Source organism: Botryllus schlosseri, chromosome 13 (genome assembly GCF_051294905.1).
Source record: "Botryllus schlosseri isolate E-star chromosome 13, Bs_hap1, whole genome shotgun sequence".
Classification (NCBI taxonomy): Eukaryota; Metazoa; Chordata; class Ascidiacea; order Stolidobranchia; family Styelidae; genus Botryllus; species Botryllus schlosseri.
Window position 1 is genome coordinate 13,604,379 of NC_137248.1, and position 24,017 is coordinate 13,628,395.

The 24,017-nt window shown below is 42.0% G+C and overlaps 1 protein-coding gene across 4 annotated transcripts in view; it reads left to right on the forward strand.

The window, feature by feature from the left end:
* The first annotated feature begins 8,369 nt into the window (after positions 1-8,369).
* Positions 8,370-24,017, forward strand: part of LOC145453209 (fibroblast growth factor receptor-like) — a 44,380-nt gene continuing 28,732 nt past the window's right edge. Inside the window, exons 1-9 of one of the 4 annotated variants that reach the window (XM_080331183.1) lie at positions 8,370-8,638; positions 8,699-8,977; positions 10,042-10,083; positions 10,143-10,163; positions 10,228-10,397; positions 10,456-10,579; positions 11,423-11,616; positions 15,024-15,162; positions 16,718-16,840. In XM_080331183.1, coding sequence (XP_080187309.1) covers positions 8,524-8,638; positions 8,699-8,977; positions 10,042-10,083; positions 10,143-10,163; positions 10,228-10,397; positions 10,456-10,579; positions 11,423-11,616; positions 15,024-15,162; positions 16,718-16,840 — 1,207 coding nt within the window. In that variant the 5' untranslated portion in view covers positions 8,370-8,523. Of the gene's footprint in view, positions 8,639-8,698; positions 8,978-10,041; positions 10,084-10,142; positions 10,164-10,227; positions 10,398-10,455; positions 10,580-11,422; positions 11,617-12,083; positions 12,251-15,023; positions 15,163-16,368; positions 16,514-16,717; positions 16,841-24,017 lie in introns of all 4 variants that reach the window. The other 3 variants (XM_080331182.1, XM_080331184.1, XM_080331185.1) reach the window with 3 other exon arrangements.

The following is a 24,017-nucleotide window of genomic DNA, read 5'->3' on the forward strand; positions in this document are numbered from 1 at the left end:
ATCGGCCTATTCAGCACCTTCATGTCGTGATTATATGAAAGGCTAACTTACGGTTTTGGTGGCATAAAACGTAAATGTCCTGTCGGTGGTTTTGCATACGGAATATTCCTGTACGTATATACAGGCGCCCCATCAATTAGCTTGGTGCATTTCCCTTTCACCTTGCCGGATCGAGTACACACTACTTCTGTATCATCTTGCCACATAGCTGTGAACTACAATTAGTTGCACACTCGTTAACACAGTTCTTCACTCCCAATATCTGTAAAGTCGCCAAACCCCCTGTGCTCCAGTTATCAAATCTATAGCTATGATACTGAAGCGTATCGTTAATGAGTAATGTATAAATGCCGTACTCAAGGAAGCAGTTATCGTCTCAGTGAACAGCGCCTGTTGCTTAGTGGCATCCGTTGGAACAATCGTAACTTGTAAATATCTACGTAGAAAATCGACCGTTGCGATTCAAGCCGATAAGTATTGACGTGACCTGGCTATATTCTACAGCGCTGGGGTTAGGGTTAGGTCTTGGGTAAGGGAATCTTAAAAAATCAACATCAATCCGAAATTTGAGAATGAAAAATAGGTCACCACTTTCGCCCATTTCCCACAGTCCTAATCGCCACCTCATTGCCATCTGCAAACTTGCCGATGACTTAGAAAGCTCATCGACGACGAAGTGGCCAGTGCAATTATTCGTACACTGCATGTAATTAATTTCCAAAAAGGTAGGACACACCTGGCATATATTCCAAAATGCGAAATGGATCTATATTACGACACAATGCAGAAAAATACTTTCCACATTTATAAATCAAGTTAAAATTTGATGTTCCACTTCTCTAGTTAATGGACTGGACAAGCGTCCAAGCTCCTGTATCTTGCGATTGAGATAAAAATATTGTAATACATGTGACGGACCGGCAGAAATGTTGACCCGAACCCAACCGACACTGGTCCGCGGCATGGCGGTTGAGAACCACTGGCATAAAGTATACGCATTTGAAAGAAGAAAAAAAAACAGCTAGTCATGTATTCATACCAGTGGTTTTCAACCAGCGTGCTGATTGAACTGTTCAGGAGTGCAGTGGGAAAATATGGTAACAAGGTCGACGCATAAAAAAATTAGGGAATCCAAATTATGAGTGTGGCATTATAGGTGGTTATATTTTTCACCAACTCAAGATATGAAGAACATCATTGTCATGCGGTCGTAGGTTACTATTGAATTCACTGTAATTAAGCATTAGTGGATATCGTTCGCAAGTTTGCAGCTTCTGTTATTTGTGTGAATATGTTATGTCCCACTGGCGTAATTAAATCAAGCCGATTTCCCCTTTTCCCACTATGGCTGGAGGTAGAGCCCCATCAATAATTACAAAAGTCGGCTTTGTTAAGTTGATGTTTTTGAGTGGTCCTCGATAAAAGCTCGTCATTGCAAAACAGCTGGGCCGTGACCCCTCCAGACGTTTGCCCTGCCAGCATTTACTCTGTGAAAATGTCCATTCTGAGAAAATGCACCCATATTATGAGCTATGCAATGTCCGTGGAGTCGGTGGATTCGTCCGATGCTAGGCTAAAGTAGCCTACGCGGCAGCTTGTTTCAGAAACTACGATAAAAAAGATTGACTGACATTACTGTTACTCATTTGCACACGGTTGAATCAGACAACTGTAACTTCAAGATTTGCCAAGTAATGTTGTCCTTGTTGCTAAATTCCGGAAACACGAATTCGCAGTCTGATAAAGTGTTCTCAAATTCCATTTCTCTAGCTGACGTCTTGGCTTTAGAAATATGCCAAGCAATTTTGAACTATGCCTCTGCAAAGTGTCGGCAATTTTAACAATGCCTTGAAATATGGAATGCTTTTCATTCATGTGCATGTCTCCATTTTTACATCGCCTATAGGTCAAGGTCAGGTGCGTGTCTGATTTCGAAGACTAGTCCAAGTCGTTTCGACACCTCCCTATCTTTCATTGTATCGCAGTCTTGTGGTATATTGAAATGATGAAATTTATATCACTAAATCGGATGGAATTGAATTGGATTTGACACTTAACTAGCAACGTTTTGTCTTAAGATGAGTAGGGCTGGGCACAATGATTCGAGTACTCGAATCTGAATCGAGTAATGAATCTAATGATTCGAGTCGAGCAGTAAAAGACGATTTTTCGAGTACTGAAAATAGACGCTCCTCACCACCCAAAGTTAATCTATCAACGAAAATTTTAGTTTAGGTAGTATTTTCCACTGCGGATGCCTTCAAACCTTCATTGGCCGTGACACAGCATACGAAACAGATAATACAAATATACGAAGGTTACTGGAAATACCATATTTCTGAAGTCACGATTAATTCACAGCATTGTCACAAAGTGCAATGAAATCGGTATGGTCGAAAAAATACCAAAGTATCTTCAATGTGATGGATAGCAGGCATTATATTCTTTGTGGCCGCCTAAAAGGGTCATATTTGAACTTTGACATCATGCATACTGCTATTACGTCATAATAAGTAATACTCGAAAACTCGACTCGACTCGAAGCAGAATACGTGATTCAGAATCGAATCACTCAGGTACTCGATTATGCCCAGCCCTAAAGATGAGGTAAATATATGTACTTTGAACTCCGGATGAAACTGTCAGTGATGTCGTTTTAAACTTCCTCGTTTCGTTGCGACAACTGTTCTTCGACGAATAAGACACATCTGGGCTCCGTGTATCTCTGCGAAAGGTAATATATTGTTCCACACTTAGTTGAAAACTGAGCTTTTGTGGTTTCATTTCCCTTTCCTTGCCGCGATCTGTTCATGGATTGCTGGATTTGACACTTATAACTAGCCTTAACTTTTGTCTTGAGAGGTGGCGTATATGTACTTTGAACTCCGGATGAAACTGCCAGTGATGTCGTTTTAAACTGTTCTTCGACAAATAAGACATATTGGGTTTCCATGTATCTCTGCGAAAGCTAATTTATTGTTCCACACTTAGTTAAAAACTCACTTTTCGTGGCTTAATTTCCCTTTCCTTGTCGCGATCTGTTCAAGTTAGTGGTGATGAGTGTAACACTCTTTATAAGTGTACTACCTAGCGGGATTGTCTTGAACCAGAGTCCATCAGACGAATACCGATTAACAGTACAAATTTCCACTCGAGCGTATCCAGAAACCAGAATGAGTTATCAATAAATATCACAGACACGGTGCGTTGAGAGAGCTTATGTAGCTATATTAGTATGTAGCAATACCATATCAGTAATTTATTTCATAATCGATGATGTTGCGGGCCGCGTGTTGAAATCTCCTGCCCTACAGATAATAATTATTAAATAACATCAAAGTAAGACATTCACACCGAATGAAAAATCCTAGGAGATAAGATAAAATGGATAATAAGAAAGGAAAATAAAGTCTTGAAGTCTGTAATGTCAAGCGCATGCTAGTAATCATTTCATTTGCGCATAACATTCTACTGACAGCTAACTTTCTGCTGTAATTTCCGTCGAAATTGAGTAGGCCTATTACGTCACAAATACAGGAAGTTTTTTGAATGGTTGTCAGACATGATAACTCCTAATCCTTTGTCGAAGTTAGTTATAAGACTATGCTACATCCTCGTTAGAAGCTAATACTGCTGAGAGTACGATTGTGCGACTGAGCGAGCATGCCTCTTATTTACATGATCTAGGCCAGTTGTTTTCAAGCTTTTTTAATGGTCGCGACCCAATTTCTGATTTGAAAAAAAAATCTTCCGCGACCAACTTCTCAACTTAGTAGGCTAATTTGTTAACCAAGAAATATAACAAGGTCAGCACCTTTCAACATACCAACTCATGGCCTATTTGGGAAGCTGTATCCACGGAGTAAAAGATCAGCATCTTCGCGAATCCGACTCCCAGAGTGAACCCCTCGGTGTCGCGGCACCCAGGTTGGAAATCACTGATCCACGCGCAGGTGGATGTCTGATTTAACGACTCCCCCAAGTGGTTTTCAAGCTTTTTTAATGGTCGCGACCCAATTTCTGATTTGAAAAAAAAATCTTCCGCGACCAACTTCTCAACTTAGTAGGCTAATTTGTTAACCAAGAAATATAACAAGGTCAGCACCTTTCAACATACCAACTCATGGCCTATTTGGGAAGCTGTATCCACGGAGTAAAAGATCAGCATCTTCGCGAATCCGACTCCCAGAGTGAACCCCTCGGTGTCGCGGCTAGGGCTGGGCACAATGATTCGAGTACTCGAATCTGAATCGAGTATTAATTTTAATGATTCGAGTCGAGTAGTAAAACACGATTATTTCGAGTACTGAAATTATACGTTCCTCTCAACTGAAAGTTAATTTAATAACGAGAATTATAGTTTTGAAACTATTTCCACTGAGTAAGCCTTGAAAACTTGATTGGCCGTGTCGCAGCGTACCAAACATATAGTACAAAGCTACGAACGTTACTAAAAATAACACATCTCCGAAGTCATGATCATCTCACAACATTGCCAAGAAGTGCAATGAAATCGGTATGGTAGAAAATATACCAAAGTATCTTTAATGTGACGGATAACAGGCATTATGTTCTTTTTGGTCGCATAAAAGGTACATGTTTCAACTTTGATAAAGTACATTATGTTGTGACGTCTTAATGAGTGATACTCGAATACTCGACTCGACTCGAAGCGTAATACGTGATTCAGAATCGAATCACTCAGGTACTCGATTTTGCCCAGCCCTAGTCGCGGCACCCAGGTTGGAAATCACTGATCTACGCGCAGGTGGATGTCTGATTTAACGACTCCCCCAAGTGGTTTCGACTCCTTCCTATCTTTTCGTGGTATAGCAATCTTGTGTAATAAAATGATAAAATATTTATTAACTGAATTGAGACTAAACTGAACTGAACCTTGATCAATGATTATGAGTGTGACCACCTCCCATCTAGCGCACGCTAGATAGAGCTCTCGACACAGGCGACTGCGACGAAATGTTTTCGGTCACTTGGCCTTCCGTCAAGCCACAATCGCAGCACAGCACAGCTGGGCGTGTAATCTTTTAGGGATAGTAGGAGGTAAAGCGCATGGGAGGTTTATATACTTCAATTTGTCTTAAATGATGGGTAAATATGGACTGACTTTCACGAATGTTACCCTTATAGCATACACCGTGTCGAAAACCGTAGAATAGGGCAAGCACCAAGCAGGTAAGCGGCAGGTAGGCTATTTCTCTTAGTGCATCGTTTCCTGGAGACAGTGGCATGGCAGACAGGCAGAAAGTATGATTTCATGATATAGTGGAAAACCTGAAGGAGGATAACTGTAAACCTATCCACAAAACCCGCTGCGTTTCATTTTTTGACTATCGTATAAGTCACAGTTTCATTTCAAAATGTGGACTTATTCAATCACATTTGATTAGTTAGTGGGTGTCAGAAAATAGTTGTACTTTGACTGTTATTTCATTTCATTCGACTTTAATCTGTAATTGTGTTCATTTGGTTCCACTATATCCAAGTTTTATGACCGTTCACGACACAAAGGTCCCAAACCTCGCGCATCCAAGCCATCGCACATATTATATTTTTTTGGTATTTATGATATATGCAGTTGTAGTTAAAACCAGTTGTAGTAGGTTACACAGTTTATTGATTGTTTGATGCGGTGTGATTGATTTCACTGAAAGTCACCTTTATAATACTTCCTATGTACGATGCCCAAACATTTTCTCGAGGTGGACTAGCCTATACTTGTAGGAAATTACCAAGCTAACGAACCCTTAAATCCTTAAGGTTGATGATAACATACCCAATGATTTAAAAAAAAAACGTGAATTGAATAACATAGTATGCCCTTAACATGTCGTGATGACACGGGTTGCTACGACTTTAGATTAGGACTGTAAGTTTCTTTTTCCGAGACACCGGTACTTCTATTAGAATACTGTACATTATTGGCCACATGCTACTTCTCGTACAGTTTTACCGATGCCAAGAATGTCTAGCAATCCAGTTCAACAGTTGAATGGTAGTCCCAAGTAGTTTCGACACATTCCTATCTTCCATTGTATCGCAGTCTTGTGGTGTAGGCCTATTGAAATAATGAAATTTTTAGCAATATATTGAATTGAATTGAAGTTTTAAGGGCAACCTTAGTTTGATGCACCAAGTCTTGACCATGGGGAATGTGGTTGGTTGGGGATGATATGATCAAGTATTAGGTTTTATTTTGTAGATTATGAGAGAGAGAGATATTATTAGGGATTGTTATCTTGTCGCTTCATAACAGCCAATTCGTGTAGGCCTATAATTTGTAGTTCTTGAGCACCATGGTCATGGCATTAGATGTGTTTCTGAAGAATTCATTTTGATGAAGTTCAATGCATACAGGCATATTACAGTTCTGATATTGAATGATCATAAAGCATTTATATGGTTTGTGCGTTCAGTGACTGCGTACAGGTATAGTAGACAGTGAGATTTACCGTAAATTTGGATGTAATTCCAATCAACTCACTTAGGCAGTGCTGATTCTACTACAGAGAAGTGATCTTTCCAAGATGTTACTGAAGCGCAAAGTGCTTGTTTTTTGCTTCAAAGTGATATCGGAGTACGGTACGGCAGTTTTGCTGAAAAATGAAAAATTGCAGAGGTATAGGGCACTATTTTTTGAAACAATGTTATGAGAGTTTGAGTTGGAGATTGAAATTAGATTGATTGTGTGACCTAGATGTCATGTTATCCACATAAGTCACTACAGGGACTCAGGGAGTAGTTAGTTTTCCAAGTTTCTGAAGTAGGCCTATAATGTGCAAAATGAAATTCCTATTGATTGTTCTGATATGGTTTGACCCCTCCTTTTTAATTTTTCTCTGCACTTATTCTGTACTGAATAAAAGGTCTCCGTAAAAATCTTTCGACATCGCAGTATAATAATCGGTACTTGCATGTTGGATATTGATTCAAAGTAGTTATGTAATGTACCATATATGGCCCGTCTCTCAATAGCTGTCTGTTGGTGAGCTATGAGCAATGAGCATGAATACCATGGTGTAAATCTGATTGATGTCGCAAATATCGAGGTGGTTGCGTTGTTATCCAACTAGTAATGTGTGAGGAAATGTTTCAATCCATGTTGGTAAGAGTTTGGCAGCATTGGCAATGCTGCTGTAATACCATTACTGCTGCTGTGCTTTTTGTGAACGATAGTGAAATATAGAACTCTGATGTATAAGCAAAAATGTTACTATTATATGTGTAATGACTTGGGCGATTTTTATTGACATTGCAAAAAAATTCAAAATTTTGTCAAAATTGTAGCGTTAGGTCAAAAAATTGTCAAAATTGTTTACAAAGTCAATTTTTTGTAACTCACATTTTGTTTGTATCGTAGATGTTTGCACTGTCGGTGAATTTATCATTTGAGATTTCACATCTTGTAGCCTAGCCTACTTCATAGGTTACCGCTGTAGAGTGTAGACGGCCCATGGTCTGCTCATTGTGAATCATAAATGGTCAAATGAAACAAATAGATTGACATGGTGTTATACTCAACGTACTGCAATATCCTCACCGTAGCAAGACGGGCATTGGCTCTCATATCATGAAGCGTATGATGAAAATTGTGATGTCTGACCACATTGTCAGAATAAAGCAACACGGTTCGTCACCAGCAGTGTACGCACAACTTCAGTGTTGCCTGCCAGCAACTGCTGAGTGCTGTTGAACGTTCTTTCTCCATTCTTGACCAGTACCTTTCGTTGTACTACGGAAGAGCAAATTTTAAATATTTCTACCATAACGCGTGATGTAACTACGGTATTCAGGTCCAGATTTCGTAAAAATAAAGATTTTTTCGTGTAAAAGTTGTCAGTTTTCAAGTCGAAAAGTTTTTTCAGGCCAAACTACTTTGTAAGGACAGCCAGTTCCAACCAGAAATGAATATAAGTAGCACAATTCTAACATTATGTGCGAAAACGCCTAATTTGCATGCATGAGGGCTAAATTTTGTCAAAATTAAGTTTGTTAACGTCAAAAAATGTCAAGATGTTTATTGTTATGTCAAAATTTTCCGTTTTTCGGGTATCGCCATAGCAATAACTTATCCCGCGATACTCAATGACTGCACTTGTTCTTCCTGGCCTCCAAACCCAAACAGACAGATATAGTATTGCATTCTTTGGTGTTTCACTCTCCTATCACCTTCTAAAAACACGGGCATTGTTCGGTTACCATGTTGAGAAAAAAGGCCTTTTTCTTTAGCACAACATGCTTTAAAGTCTCATGTATCTCGATCCTACATCCAATGGGTAACAGTGTGACACTCTGTGGCTGAGACCAGAGTGCTGCCAGATCAGCCATGATTCTAATATAAGCATGTAGTGTAACTTTAACAAACTTCATTTCCCTTCAGGTCATATGTTATAAATGACATCGGATTAAACAGATCTGTTTTCCGAAGACATGTAACGCTGTTTTATACATTTTTTACTCGGATATACTTTCGTTCATTTGGCCAACCAAGCGTGGATAGCGAGCATGATCCGGACATGGGAATACATTATTCTATTTTTGCTTCTTAATTATCATGATTTCGTCGAATGTTCCCCTCTTTCTAACGCTACTGTCACAAGTTCAGAGCCAAGACCAACAGGTATGTTCCTGCATGTGTTTATGTTTTGGGGCGAAATTATATTTTCCGAACATTATGTAGCGCCTCTGTTTCGCTCCAAATCTATTGAAGCATCGAGAAAGACGCGGAATTTCAAGGTCGGATCCCCGATCCGTATTAATTGCGATGTCCCTGGCTCGGCGAGGGTGCCAGTGTATTTTTACAAAGACAACAAGCTTTTAAGTTGGCCGAGATATAAAATCAGTCACTCAATGTTGCGCATTCCCAAAGCCAAAATCTCAGACTCTGGAGACTATATGTGTGTGGCAGTGAAGGGATCACGAAATGCTACGTTGCATTTCAATATCAACGTTTCCCCAGGTAGTCACCGAGCATGTCAGTAATTAGATTTGCGGCTTGTCAATACCCAAGTCTGCATGGTCACTTCATTTCATTTTCATTCGTCAATGGCTGGAGGTTCTGGTTATTGTTCTGTTGCTGTAATAATGTTGAAGATGCATGTGGGTGTCTTGGTGAGAGGGCCCCTCGTAGTACTACATGCTGTCGACAGCATGCAGCGTTATCTCGAGCAATCTCAGTAGTGATTTGTCAACTATTGGCTTGTTATCTGTGTTCTAATACCAGCTTACTAATTATAAGGCTAAATCAATAGCTTCCGCTCATAATGTTAGTATCATCTGCCGCTATGATTATATTAACCTTAACATCCTGTATAGGTCAAATCGAGGTCTTGATGAGGCCTATCCTTTCAGAAATGAGATTGCGGGATATGCTATTCAGCTGTTTGTTAGTCATGTTTTATAACTCTAAAAAAGATTTACTTCATTGCTTGAGCCTAGTCTTCGGTCGTATTTGTTCACATGTGTAGGTATATCGTGTGTCAGTACGGCGACTGCATGGGTTGGTGTCTATTGCTAAATCCTAACTGCACACGGGCAACGTAACTACCATAACCTAACACAAAAATCGTAGTGCACTGCATTCATTATTAATGGTGTATGTATTCGTATTTAGTGATAGGGAACCATGTACTATGTGGCATGATTCTTTCAGTGGTAGTGGGCTGATATGTGCTTTATGATATTTGAGGTATTCGTGAGATGTGACGTGATGTCATACTATGGCTTTAAAGTGTCTTGTTTGCAGTATTTTTATTGATAAGTTGTAAGCGGGATGATGTTTGCCAGGTTTGATATGAGCTCTATCTGAAATATGTTAATTTACAATACCATTCACGTGAGAGTAGTCAGTCCATTTTGAAATATAACCTCGTCAACAAAAATTATAGGCTCTTTGGTCAATTGACTTCAAAAGTTGACATTGAATAATATACATAGATTTCACTCCATTTATTTAATACCGAATTGTCAGCAGTTAATTATGATGGTTGGATTTTATAATTAAATCAATTATTTTCGTTACAGAAAAGAAAAGCTCTTCTCAAATTTCTCCAGTTGTTACGAATAGTAAGTAGTTTTATAAGTCTCCATATCCAACTCGTCTAAAGTAGGGATTCACGTTTTAGGTCAAACATCTTCCAAAGAATGTGAGTACCGCGAGAGCCCATACAGTTTTGAGATTTGGTTATAATTTTGATATGCCGTTACCAGTCAAGCCTCGATGGACCAAATCGGAGCGTATGCAAAAAACACTTCACGCCGAACCAGCTGGTAACACAGTGAAACTTCGATGTCGCGTGGAGGGAAATCCCACCCCTAATGTTATATGGTACAAAGATGATAAGATTATGCGCAAGAATGATAGGATATCAGGGTACAAGGTAAGCTGTCACGCTCGAATTTTGATTGCCGATACGCTCACACACCCTTTAACTTCAGTTGAAGAACAATAATCAAACCATCACTTTTGAAACTGTGGTACCCAGCGACGACGCCTTCTACATGTGCGTAGCTAGCAATAAATTGGGATCTATAAATCACACTTACCAATTGGATGTTCAAGGTGGGATTTTGAAATCTTTGCGTCGGAGGTGATAGACATAGCAGAATAATGGCTTCTTCGTTTTTATCTGTGATTCGATTGTTCTAATGTGGTATTATTTTCTATTTTAAACTCTATTTGCTATCCGTAAAAGTGTTTGAAAGCTGTGATATGGTATTTGGATTTCTAATATGGACTAACACTTCAAGATTAATATGTAGCCTGTATCTTCCGCGTTCAAATGGTGGGAGATTGATCCCCAAGATTTTTATCGCAAAAGACGGAATCAATGATAATATTGATTCTTGCTGTAGTAGGCATTCATTGTGGTGCACCTGTCATTGAACCCACGCCCCGGGTGCGTTTATGTCGTAACATATCAGCGTAGTGACGGACACTATTCTTTTTTTAGGGATATAAACGATTAAGAGTGTTCCGTCCAACGCTTTTCGATACGATTCCTTCCGTTTATTCTGTATTGTGCAGAGACAATGTGAAACAGTTTGCGCTGATTGATGTTTTAAGCGATTTCAGTTTGGTCGTTTTCCGCAGTGCTCGCTGTTGCCATTATGTTTTGATTATGTCATAATCAACCCCGTGCCCTTGTGAGTGTTGGCTTAGCAGCCATTATCAAAACTACTTCACTATTCCTCATGTCGCGTCCGAATCTGTAGTGGAAAATCTACCTGACTGAAACGCTCGATATCACTACGCGGTTTGCAGAGCATTGTGTGGTCAGGTGGAGGTCTTTTTATTGCTGATCACCTGTCATAACACTGGATTATGTACTCAGTTTGCGAAGCGGTGACTTACGATGACCTGCGAAACGTAACGATAGCTGTGTTTTCTTCCGGCCTCTGGCAGAGCGCGCGTCCAGCAGACCGATTCTCCAATTAGATCCGGACGGTAACAGGACCGTTTACATCGGACAGAATGTCACCCTGCGCTGTAAGGTGTTTAGTGACGCTCATCCGCACATACAATGGCGGAAACCTTACCAAATCAATGGCAGCTGGGTCGACCCCGCTACCGGGGATTACTACCTTAAAATCCTCAAGGTATCCGTGATGTTGGTGTACAATTGGCGGTACGAATCGGTGTTTGCATTTGCGCCTTTGGCATGAGATCTATCGTTTCCATACACTAACGCTTCTCGCGACCCTTGCGTGCTCAATATGACTTGGGTGGCGGTGTATTACTGACTCTACATGTGTAGATGTCATGGTAATTATTAAACACTAACGCTTTTTTTAGAGCTGTTCATGTCTGTATCATGTCGTCAATTATGCTTTTTCCGTACTGCCTTTTTTCTAATTGAACTGTTATTCTTGTTTTTTCATGTTTGCATTTCTGATCTTCTTGTGGCGGCGCCGTTTGCAACGTTTTCTTGGTGTGTGCTGGTGTTTACCTCCTCTTTCCTCTGCGGCAACACATCGTGGAACATTAAAAAATCCTCATCAAAACGAATATTATTAACAATTCATCTTAACAACATCGTAACTTCATCCCGCCAAAACGACAACAGAGCGACAGGCGTCGAAGCCCATTATCCCCGCCGAGGTGCTTAAAAATCAGACCGCGTACATCGGCGGTAGGGCCGAGTTCAATTGCATGGTGTACAGCGACGCCCACCCGCATATTGAATGGGTGAGGACGGTCAACGAAACCCACCCCAGGATTGAGAAATTGAAGGTAAAAACATGTGAGGCGTTTGCCGGTTTTCATTGCGCCTGAGCACTACTTTTGAAGTCACGCTGCACTGGTGTGTTGTTTGTGGGGCCTGTTTACAGTTGAAGTAAAGAAGCGTTCGCGTTGATCGCTGTTGGTCGATTCACTGTAAGATTAATTTTCAGCTATTTCAAATTTGATTAGAATTAGAATTGTGACCACACAGGTTTTTCCAAATTTATTTAAATTTAGAATTATTGAATTCGCAAAAAAAACTTGGAAATTAATTGAATTCCGGATTAAAAGGAAACGCAACAAAACTCAGGCTCAGTTCATATTATAATCAGAGTTATTGTTATAAGTATGATGATGGAAAATGTCTGTACACCAAGTTTGGCTCGTTTCCCGCTATACAGTTCTTCTGTAGCATCTTCGGGAGAACCAGAAAGTAGATTAGGATAAAAATTTGACCGTAGAAACATGTCACAAGTTATATCAGAATTGAATTTCCAAAATCTGCCGAGTAAGCACGAGTTATTTACTTCGATTTTTACCGTTTGCCGTAATCGTTATGCATTAACGTGGTAATGTTGGGTGATCAACGCGCGCGCCACTTTACCATAGGCGGTAAATCTACCCGTGTATGGCGAACACACAGACCGTGGAATGACGAGCACTTGTGAACGTGTCATCACGACCATCGCAAGTTCTAGCACGCAAGACATTTTGAAACTGTCTTTGCTTGACCCAGTATACGATTTCGAACCGTGGTATACTCGACTTCTCATCTGGGACGGCATGTTTAGTGATCATTGCTAACTGGATCGCCACATAAGTAGCGTTTCGAAATGTTGTTCGCTCCACTTTCAAAAACACAACATTGCACGGTCATGCACGTCATTTCCATCGTGTACAGTACATTCTCATTTCATCCATTTATAGATTAGCTATTCCTGTCTATGTTTTAATCTTTATGGCTTTGGCGTTTCTGGAGTATCACGGATGATGTGATGTGGAATATACTGGCGCTTTGGCACACTCAATTGGATACAACCTAACAAATTATATATCTGTTCGATAATGACTTGGTTACAAAAACGGAGATAATCGAGTTAAATTTTGAAATCACCAATTGTATCAATGCCATGGCTTGAGCGGACTTGCCCAATAACGTAGAGCCAAAATTGGGAGGCGCTAAATAATCGTCTGTGTCGTTGACGCCGGAGACGTCTGTGACGTGCCCGAGGAAATGACCTCTCTATCTATAGCGTTTGACGTCATGATAGCGAAACATATCTTGGGCCCGCCCGAAATCAACTTGATGAACGATTCGCGGTCAGTCGTGCAAGAACTCGCCGAAAATGCGTATCACGCAGTGACTTTGAGAGCATCTGCCCGTTACCGCCGTCGCTATTTCCAAGCGTTGCCTTTTTTCATATTGCAATTGAATTTCAGTCGATTCATGTATAAAAAAAAACTGCTTTATGAGACCGGTTTCGTCTCGGTCGGAGTCTCAGGCTTTTAGTCGGTCTCAAATTCGTAATTTCAGTCAGCCAGTCATCCGTTTCAAAGCATTTCACTGTAAAAACCAAACGCGCGTCCTTTGGGAATAAATCAGCCCAGTCAAATTTAGTCAAACGGAAACTATTCGCAGCGTATACGCGCAGCGTGCCAAAATAGCCCATTTTTCCGCACTTAGCCGATCGCTGGATATCCTCCTTTGAACTGATCCCGAAATAAAGCCCAACCCGCGACGTTTGCATCGGAGCACGGTGTTTGTTTTGCCGGGCGGATGACTCCGAAACCTAAACATGTTTTTAATATCGGCCGCGCGCCGCAAAATGAATACACGCGCGAACGCGTAGCCCGGTGTCGCCAATCGAGTCGCGTAACGACGGGTCAAAGGTTGCACTTTTGACTTGAGATCCAGAGTGCTTAACTGCGTCTCGACGCTGTCCTTCCTTCACCTTTTCGTTACCTTTCGCTGTTGTTTTTCCACGTTGCCATGTGCCGGCTAGGTTCCTGATGAAATGCGCGTAATCGCGACTCTCGGGGCGTAGATCCCGTTAAGACGTAGACCAGTGGTTCTCAACCGCCGGTCGATATTTCAATAGTATTCTCGATTGCAAAATTTGAGTGACGATTTACACAATAATTAGAGAATTTCAACACCAAATTTTGAACTGTTTCGTAAATTTTCAACGTAATTAAAAAAAACTTATTCTGAGGTGACATAGGGTTCACGTGGGCTACCGTCGACTTATCTACTTCCCAGTGCTGTAAGTGTCGGCTACTATTACAAGTAGCCGAAACTCTTATCTTGCCAGTAATATTTGAAAGCTAATTAGAATTTTTTGGGGACATTTGAGGAAATTCGACAGTACAACGTACGAAAATTTGACAGTTTAATAGAATCTACCAGCGAATTCGCATTTCTTTTAACACGACTTCGCCTTGTAGAAATTTCAATAGTACTGCTCATAACAGATGTATTATCAAAATGAGGGCAGCAAATTTATAAGGTAAAGTTCCAATTCTTTGTTTTTCTGTCCTAATTGCATTCTGGGTTGATTTCGATTTTTTTCAAGTTCATCGGTGCGCAAAATGTGATTTGAAATTTTTCCGACCCGAAAGCGGAGATGGTTGAGAACCACTCACTGATATACATAGACACAATTATGCCTGCGAAAATCGGGTGGCTGTATGCATCTAATTTCGGTGAAGACTTTTGATTGCTTGCGGGTGAGACACAACGAGCACGGCCCGGCCCGTTCTCAATAGGTAGAACTGTGCCTAGGAATCGGGGCCCGGTCGGAGCGACGCTGACGAATTGCAGCTTTATAACGTCACAGAAGAAGACAGCGGTCGTTATTATTGTGTCGGCGGGAACTTTTTAGGCGAACGGAATACTAGCGGCTGGCTTCACGTGATCGAAGGTAAACCGTTGGCTAGAATGGTGAAGGCGGTGATATGGGTGATCAATGATTATGACATCATGACATGGAAGCTTAATTGAGGCATGATTGCATAAACGCCAGGTGACATACGGGTACTACACGGAATGACCCGGTTTTAAGTAAGGGGGATATTGTCGTACGACAGTAATCGGCTTTAAAGTACGCCACTTATCGTGCGCGCTCAATCAGGAAGATGTAATCAAATTACTTGTATTTACGCATGAATTGAATGTTTGTTTGCGTTTCCTGTATCTGATTGTGCTAATATGTCATGTTTATGTTGTGCTATCCGGTGGTGACAAGCTTAGCTCGGGAATTAACGCGTGGTGTAGCTCCAGGCAGTCTCGGAATGCGGTCTTCAACCTTGGTCGCCAGCTGCGTCATAGTATTCACGAAACGCGCTGAACGGAATTAGGAACAATCAAAGTTTTCAACTCGTATGTCGTGGTTTATGATTAATGCCCGCGCTTGGTTATGACAGATTTCGGCTCCGCGTAATTCGGTGGCACCCATCAATCGAGACCGTAAAGCCAATACCGTATCGCAATGACATCCCTTGCAGCCCCGTTAATCAGTATTTCAACTTTAGAATTGTCTGGTGATGGACATTAATCGAATTAAATCTGATTTGTCATTCCGGCCAAATTAGTTAATACCTTTTTCGCGCTAACACGAGCGTTATGCTGCTGCGTTTGCTCACTCGCCGAATTACCCACATAAGCCGAAGGAAACAGATTTACAACGCGATGTCCACGAAGGCAACTCCTTTACTGGATGAAAGCATGGCTATTTTAGGATTCGAACCCGCTCGCAACAGTCTCGTGTCGGGAGATAATAACTAGATCTATGCGAAAAGAGGACTCAAAGTCTGAGCATGCGGTGAACACGCGTTAACCCCAACACGGTATAGTCAGTCACGTTATTATATTCCGAAAGAACAAGTTCTTTTCTGGAAGCGATGGCCCTACGATTATCTCCGTGTCTCTTTTTACCTGGATTTTAACCGCATTACCGGTAAATGGAATATATGCATGGGTCAATATATTCTTCTCAAATATCATCACATCGCCATGATATTCCAGTGACATGAAAGTCAACTCCGCGTTGTGTAACATGGTTTTGACGTGCGCAATTTTGCATGGGTGTTTCGTGTCGTATAATTCCGCCAATATGCTTGACTAACAGTGGAGCGGTGTTAATACGACTGACGAAGAAATGCAGACGTTGGTGCTCGAGAACGTGTCGCTGCAGGATGCCGGTGAATATACCTGTATCGCGGGTAATTCCATTGGGATCTCGCACGAATCTGCCTGGCTCAAGGTGATACCAGGTGTGGTGATGGTTCGATTATGCTTGTAATTTCCAGCATGGTTATAATTGTTTTCGTGACCTATGGAGTAAATTTAAATTCGGTGCTTCACGGCCCCGGTAGGGGCATTTCATCACTAGCGTCAGTAACATTCCTTATAAGACGCATTGAAACGACAGTCTTGGGCGGCGATTTCGTGGGACTTATGGGTCTAAAAATGTTAAGAACCGCCACCAGAGGAAGTGGATCAAGCCCCGGATATTGTGATATACGGACTTGTCGCAGTGCTGGCGGTGATGTTCATTATCGGGACCGGACTGTTTATTTACATCCGAGGAAACAGTAAAGGTAAGTCTTTGGTTGTATTCGCTGTTATAGCATAATGTACAGTATATAGACAACTTTGCCCGGTTGAATCTGAACGTTGCTAATCGCTATATATTATACGTTATAATGTGCGCGCGTATGTCATGTGGATGTTGATCATTACTTCGTTTGTCGGCGAGAAAAATTCAAGAATTGATAGCGACCGCAGTCACGCCGCTGCTAAAATCTGTCGCGTAGTTTTGAAGCATAACAACTCCCTCTATTGTCACAATATGATGGTGCTATTTGGTATGCATGGCTTCGCTTGTCGGTGTCAGCGCGGTCGTTTTGGAATTTTGAAATGCTGTTGCGGATTCAGCCTAAAATCTTCAATCGAAATCATGGATTTCAAGATTGCGAATATCATTCGCACATCGTAGCGATCGCGATTGTTGACTAGAACTTGGTGAAATATCTGGAAATCTGGGCTCCATCCGTTTGTCATGCGCTGCGAAAATTCTGAATTAAAATCCTGTTTTCACCTTGAAATCTTTAAATTCGGACTATGTGATTGCATGCATTGTCTAGCTTACTTGCATGGGTAGGTGTCATTGGTGTCAATTACTCGGGCGGTAATTCCACAAGTAGTCAAAGTGGTGGTTGTTGGTACACGGGTAGAAGGAACGTCGCTAACTTCAACTAAAGTACACGTAGAAGAAGTTCTCTAGTCAGTTTTCTAGGCGTAGTTTTGCTGAAAAACTGGCAACTCTGAGATAACAGTACCACTGGTCTTGAATCATAATTACTTTGGCAAGTTGCGCAAGTGGTGTAAACCTACTTCAGTACTGCGAAAACGTGAGATTCTCTAGTCAGTTTTCTAGGCGTAGTTTTGCTGAAAAACTGGAAACTCTGAAATAACAGTAGCACTAGTCTTGAATTATATTTACTTCGGCAAGTTTCGCAAGTGGAGTAAACCTACTTCAGTACTGCGAAAACGTTGAAGTACTTCGTTACTGACCACCTCTTGTCAATTCCGTAAATTTGCTGCCGATATCTGCGTAGTTTAGTCACGGACTTTACTTGTAGGACAAATTATTTACACAGTGGTCGTAAAAACTTCAAGTGAATTCCGATCTCGTCGCGTTGGGTATGTCATAAGAGCTGGGTGAAGATATCGGTATAAAGTTCGTGCGGAGGGCAAACATCGGTAATAGTTGATGATTTCAACGGAAAACAAGCATCCGATACCGACAAGATCTTGTCGACACCTCCGATGTGGCGTTACCGTATCAAGTCTAAATCACGGACTTGACTTTACACTTTCGCGGGTGACAAGAGTAGATATCGCGTTGATGCATCGTTTCGTTCGACGCATCGTGACGCTGTAACAAAGCCGTATGTTACCGGTGTTATGTGGCGTTGTTTCTTAACCGGTGTACGCGATGAATAAACAATCATCATTTCGACACTTTCCATTCTTCCATTCTCGTTCGCCAATCATTTCCGATGTACTTCCGGACTTCGGTTGAGCCGGATGCGGGTAATTCGTCTTTTGGATATTCCTGTTGAACGACTTCCGGTTTCGGTCGTATTAATAATGCAAACCGTTTTGAAATATTCATAACGTAACACGGTTCGCTTCCTGCTTGAGGTTGTAACCGGCGCGTGACCTCGGCGCGATAGGTTCGTCCTAAAACGTACCGTTAATGCTGAATACGTCACGGAAATTTTGACACATGTATTTAATGATGAATTGCGTTGTTTTTAGAATAAGACTAAATTTCATACTGCTCCGCCATGAATCCGATAAACATCCCTCGTGCTCGGTCAATGAGATTCCTCATAGGTTTTTACGAAAATTCGCGAATCTCAATTTTGGAGGAGCCGCGTTTCGTTTGTATTCGCTCCAGTACCCTGTGCACCGGTTTTGATAACTCGTTGTTAACTGATATTTTAACATTAAATTGAACATTGAATGAGTGAAACTTGTGTATATTCATCGAACGATGGTTTAATCATGTACTCGGGTATAGATACTTGATGTGATACCAATGAATGACTTTTTATTTATACGCGCGGAATGTTTTGTGATATGACATGCAGTTCCTGCCATGTTTTGGAGCTATCGCCCGTTTTTTAAACTAAATCATCGGAGAAACAATCGATATATTAATGTGCTGACATGCCACGATATAACGCTCAATATATATAGTATATAGTATTCTCGTAACTACATTTCAAGGTGAGACTGAGATCGAATTTACCGTGGCACCTGGTACGGTCCTCTTTGAGACATTGATCAATTGCCGTTGAGGCAGTGTAGAGATCAGCTAGCTTGATATAGTTGAGAGTTACCAAGCCACTTTGGTGCCCGCGGCCCAGGAAGAATCGGAATCGGGAAGCTTGAGGCATAACTTTACCGAAAGAACAGTGTGTTGCGTAATCTCAATGCACAAATGAATTCATTAGCGCGACGAATCCTTTCGCCCATTGAAAAGATTGCGAACTCGCGTCGAACTACCATGAAAGACGTCGTTAATGGACCTCTTTTGTGACAGGGACAATCCGAGTGTAATTGCAGAACCCTCGCGGTGTCGGACTTTTCGCAATCGATTAAATTATAGCGCGGTAATGGTCCTTTTCGGAACAAGTTGAATAGACGATTTCCGTATGGACGCTTTGTTAATGGTGATAGCGAATATCGGCTAATGAACGGGTCCTTTCACGGTAGCTTTGTCTTACGCGGGTTGAACGCATCCGGACCTAATTTGATTAGCACTTGTCATGTCCGGATTGATGTGCAGCGATGGGTCTTCTTCTGGCGCGGTATGCAGCGGCGTGACGTCAATGAAGTTGGCGCGGGCCTCGCGTTTTCGTACGCTGGCTGTAACGTGAGATAGTGTCGTCGCTGTTTCGGCGGGGTTGGGGCTTTGAAGCTTGTGTCATCCGAGATCGAGTGTGTGCTGTGTGCTTGAGTCGGCCGTGTATTCAGTTCTGACTTGTATCGTGTTCTACAACCCGGATTTTTGGTAGTCGAGGACTGCGAAGTCGTGACTCCGGACTCGATGGTGTTTGACGTCATACCGACAATTCTTCCGTCTTGCTATTTCCGTACGCGGGATATATGTGGACAGTTTGGAGTGTCTTTATTTCCCTACAACTCTGCTGCGCGCGTTGTGTACCTATTAGATGTCCTTAAACCTTAGATAAAAAAGTCATGCTTCAGCCGGTTCTGTTACAAAAAGTCGTCGACATTAACCAGTTATGCTAACCGTTTCGTGGTATCATGGAATTTCGTAAGACTGTTGAATTGAACCGGTGGGAACCAATTGAATCCGAACATACAACCACTGTATCCTGCATAACTGGCATTGCTTCCTTCGTGACCGCAAAAAGGTGCATATTTTATTTTTCGAAGGCATTCAGCGTCATATGGGGAGTCCTGATTACGCGTATCGCCTTTTTGCGATTTCCCACTACACACCTGAGATGTATCTCTATATCAGTTAGTGTGATTGGCTAGTTTTCACCCGTTGAATTTGGGTATGAGTGCAACATTTGAGACTAGAAAGTGCCTCTTATTTGTCTGCACGCTACTCAATAATGGAAATCGTCGATATACACGACAGGAATAAAATGCAATTTCAATAAAAAATGGATATAATTATTAGTATGTCCAACGAATTTGTCGGCTCTACTAACAGTGCTTTGTTGCGTATAGTCCCGGATTACCCACTATCTCGTATTCTTGTCAACATCGCCGCCCGTTCGTTCGCGACTGAGCGGTCTTACAAGATTTGTTTTGCACCGGATGTTGTCGAGTTCTGGCACTTGCGCAATTGACGTAACGCGCGCCGACTTATTTTGTGCCTGCAATAGTGGGCGTGTAGCATCGGCGAACCCGTGATATCGAGGTTGCATTGTCACGCGGAATTCCGCGACATAATGTCCGCATTCAGAAGTTCTCAGCTGCGAGAATTTCTCCAATGCGCTCGGATTTTCTTACAACTGCCGAAACTGGTATCTTGTAAGCACTGCAATCGCCCACGCCACAGTCAGCAGCGTTCCAATCTAGCTACGGCGAAAGTCGATTTGAAACGGCATGCGATACTCAGGGGGGCTGGCTAGTTATTTCAGTCATGTGACGCGGGGCGGGGGTATCCTCTTCGTAACATCGCCTTTGAAGGCAAGCGATCTATAGCATGCTTCATCACACCTTTTCTGAATCACAACACAAAAAACACAGCGACAAACAATTCCTGAAAGTGTGTTCATCGGTCCAACTAACGACATGCTTTTTTTGTGAATTTCACATGTATGCGCGTTGTGAATTCTAGGCCGCGGTGTCGAACTTTGTCTCTGCTCTGTAGATTATTTTCAAGCAACTCAAACGTACATGGGTCTTTGGAAGCTGGCCGGAAAGATAAAATGCGATTTCGTAAATATTGCGTGATGTATACCGCAGCGAATACAGTCAGATAACTAACATTCCACGGTTGACGGTGTTATCTGTTTCAAAACCGCAGAATCGTACGAGGCTCGCAATTGCGTTTTCGGGTATTATTACGCAACTCCGCCGGGCTTAAGCCCGGAACTTGAATGTCTCGCTAATCAAATTACCCACCGTTTCATTACATGTTCGGATATCGGATTGGCAAATTGTTCAATTTGTGTAAATAACGGCCTTCCGCCGCGCGTGGAATACTCGATGATGAATCTCGCGTCGATATCGTTGGCCCGTGTTTACGGTGACATCGCTGCGTGATGGAGATTGTGTCTTGATTTGATTGCGATCTCGTGTATCATGCGTGCTGCACATCGGACTTGACTCGGCCAAGGTTCGGGGTTTTGCGATGCCGGTGCCCGGCGGCGTTTCAAAAATCGCCCGACCGCAGAAACTATTGTTCTCTGGCTTCAAAATGACTTGAACAGCCGATTTTATGGTACAAACTGTCAAAAAACCGAGTGACGAAGTAATTTTCTAATGAAAAGCTAGGACCCATTATTGTTTCGCGTGCATATGATGTATGTATCCTTATGATATGAACCAACCAACCAACCAACCACGCATTTTAGCTGGATGTCTACGCCTTCCTTAATTCGCATGTCGAACAAGCCTTCTCAAAGCTAATTTTCAAGTCATTTATTTAATAAGAATCCGGGTCAATTCGCCTATAATAATATTTCAATGACAGAGATATGTAAACTACAACACAATCGAACAGCTGATTTTTCAATACAAACCGTCTAAAAGCCTGGTGTATAAACGGACGTGACGGACGTGACTATTTGTTCCATGGCTCTATACCGCATAAACAACTGAAAAAAATTTGATCGGGAGGTTTCCGCCATCTCTAATTCGCGTACGGAACCAACCATTTTAAAGCTCATTTCCATGTCATTATTCTAATAAGAATCCGGATCACTTAACGCATAATTGTACCCTGACAACAATCTGCAATTCACCGCACGTTTACAGCATGAAATATTTCGCTTTGAATGTTGGAACGAGAGCTCCGACCGATAGCTGAGTTTTCCAGTTCATTTGTTCGTATGAAACCGTAACTATTCTCTAGCTGTTAGTCCATGAATTATCACCAATTCGCGTAGATTTTTGACAATTGCACGCCGAACAAGTATCGGGATTGATGTTGGCCTTATTTCCACCGTGATTGTTCTGATGATCGCTTCCGGAATCACTGCTGATCTTCACACGCAATGTCATTGACCCTGTGGTCCGGTATCTCGCTACCGCGTAACGGTCACGATAGTACGCTTCCGTTGAAAGTTGTTTTTACGCTAATGGCTGATGGATATGGCTAATTTCCGCTTCGCATCCGTTCCACTTAACCTAGACTTATTCAGCGTTGCGCTCACCGCGGTACTGACAGATAGGAAAAGTCTTGCGTCACGTCTCGGGCGGTAAGAAACCTCGCCGATTCAAAGTGGGCGAAAGTATTTCTTAACGATTCCAAGTTTCCGTGGAAAATCGTTATATGCGCGAATTAAGCGCGTTTTCTATTCCATTGTTCGCGCTATTATCATTTTAACTCTTGCGGTAATGACTCTTTCCCGATGTTTTGTAAAACGCGTGCCGGGCGATCCGTTGAGACGCTGGAAATTTCGCGCTGCCGCTTATGCGCGCGATTAAATTTTTGTCATATCTTCGCAATTTCGATTCGTAGGAACCGCTACTGTCGGATCTTAAGTAATGCTTGACGGTATTTGTTTAACGGATATATCAGGGCTGTAAATAAATCACAATCTAAATTCGACTTGATATCGACTTTAAACTTGTATCCACATTAGTGGATTTCAAACCATGAACATTGTGGTATATTTACAGTGTATCTGTAAATACGCGTGCCCCGTGCCCGATAATTATTGCGCGGAGTGAGTTATCGAAAATTCGGAAAGTATTCAATACCGATTACCGAATAGCAGCTATCTCCTTGGCAATTTCGAAGCTCCGAGGACTTGACACTATTCTAGCCAGGCTTCTCCTCGGGTAGATTAGGCAGCCTTATTCGAAAAATGTGAATATAGCGAATGCTAAATGTTCAGTGTTATCAACTTTTTCATACTCTGCGCTAATCATGCGCCTTTAAAGTATGCTGTGTATGGTAGATGTGTCACATGCTGGCCCACAGAGCAAGCTGTGAAAAAACGTATCTGTAAATGTCGTATTTTTCTGGATTTGTCTACACGTTACCAAGTAATAGGACAGTTTTTGCGATAATTAACCCTGTAAACTTGATTTTTGTTCGACCTGCTTTTGCACAGGCTAGTGCAGACTGTCGATAATAGCTGTGCCAATTTGCTCAAGATAAGACCTGAAATTTGCTGTGTTATTCCATTTATAATCCACTAAAGATTGGCCGGTTCTACTTCGCAGTTGGCGGACGCACAACTGGCTTTAACTTTGCGCAGTTCAAACAGAAATCTTCGATCCCTCCGCGGTTATTACGCGCTCGTCGACTTACCGCCTAATTCCAGCTGTCTAATTCCGCGAAACAGGGTAGAACGTCTCCAAGTCGGATTCTAATCCAATTCGCCATCTCCGAAAATCCCATAATTTGCCCGGTGGGATTTCGCCGGGGTCGTTCAAAAACGCTTGGGGATCCTACTACCCGCGGTTTCCGTGCATGATTACATCGTGCAAGCCTCTAACCTGTTTTATGCCCGCCCTGAGAAGCATCGCCCGGGCTCGGCGGTTTGG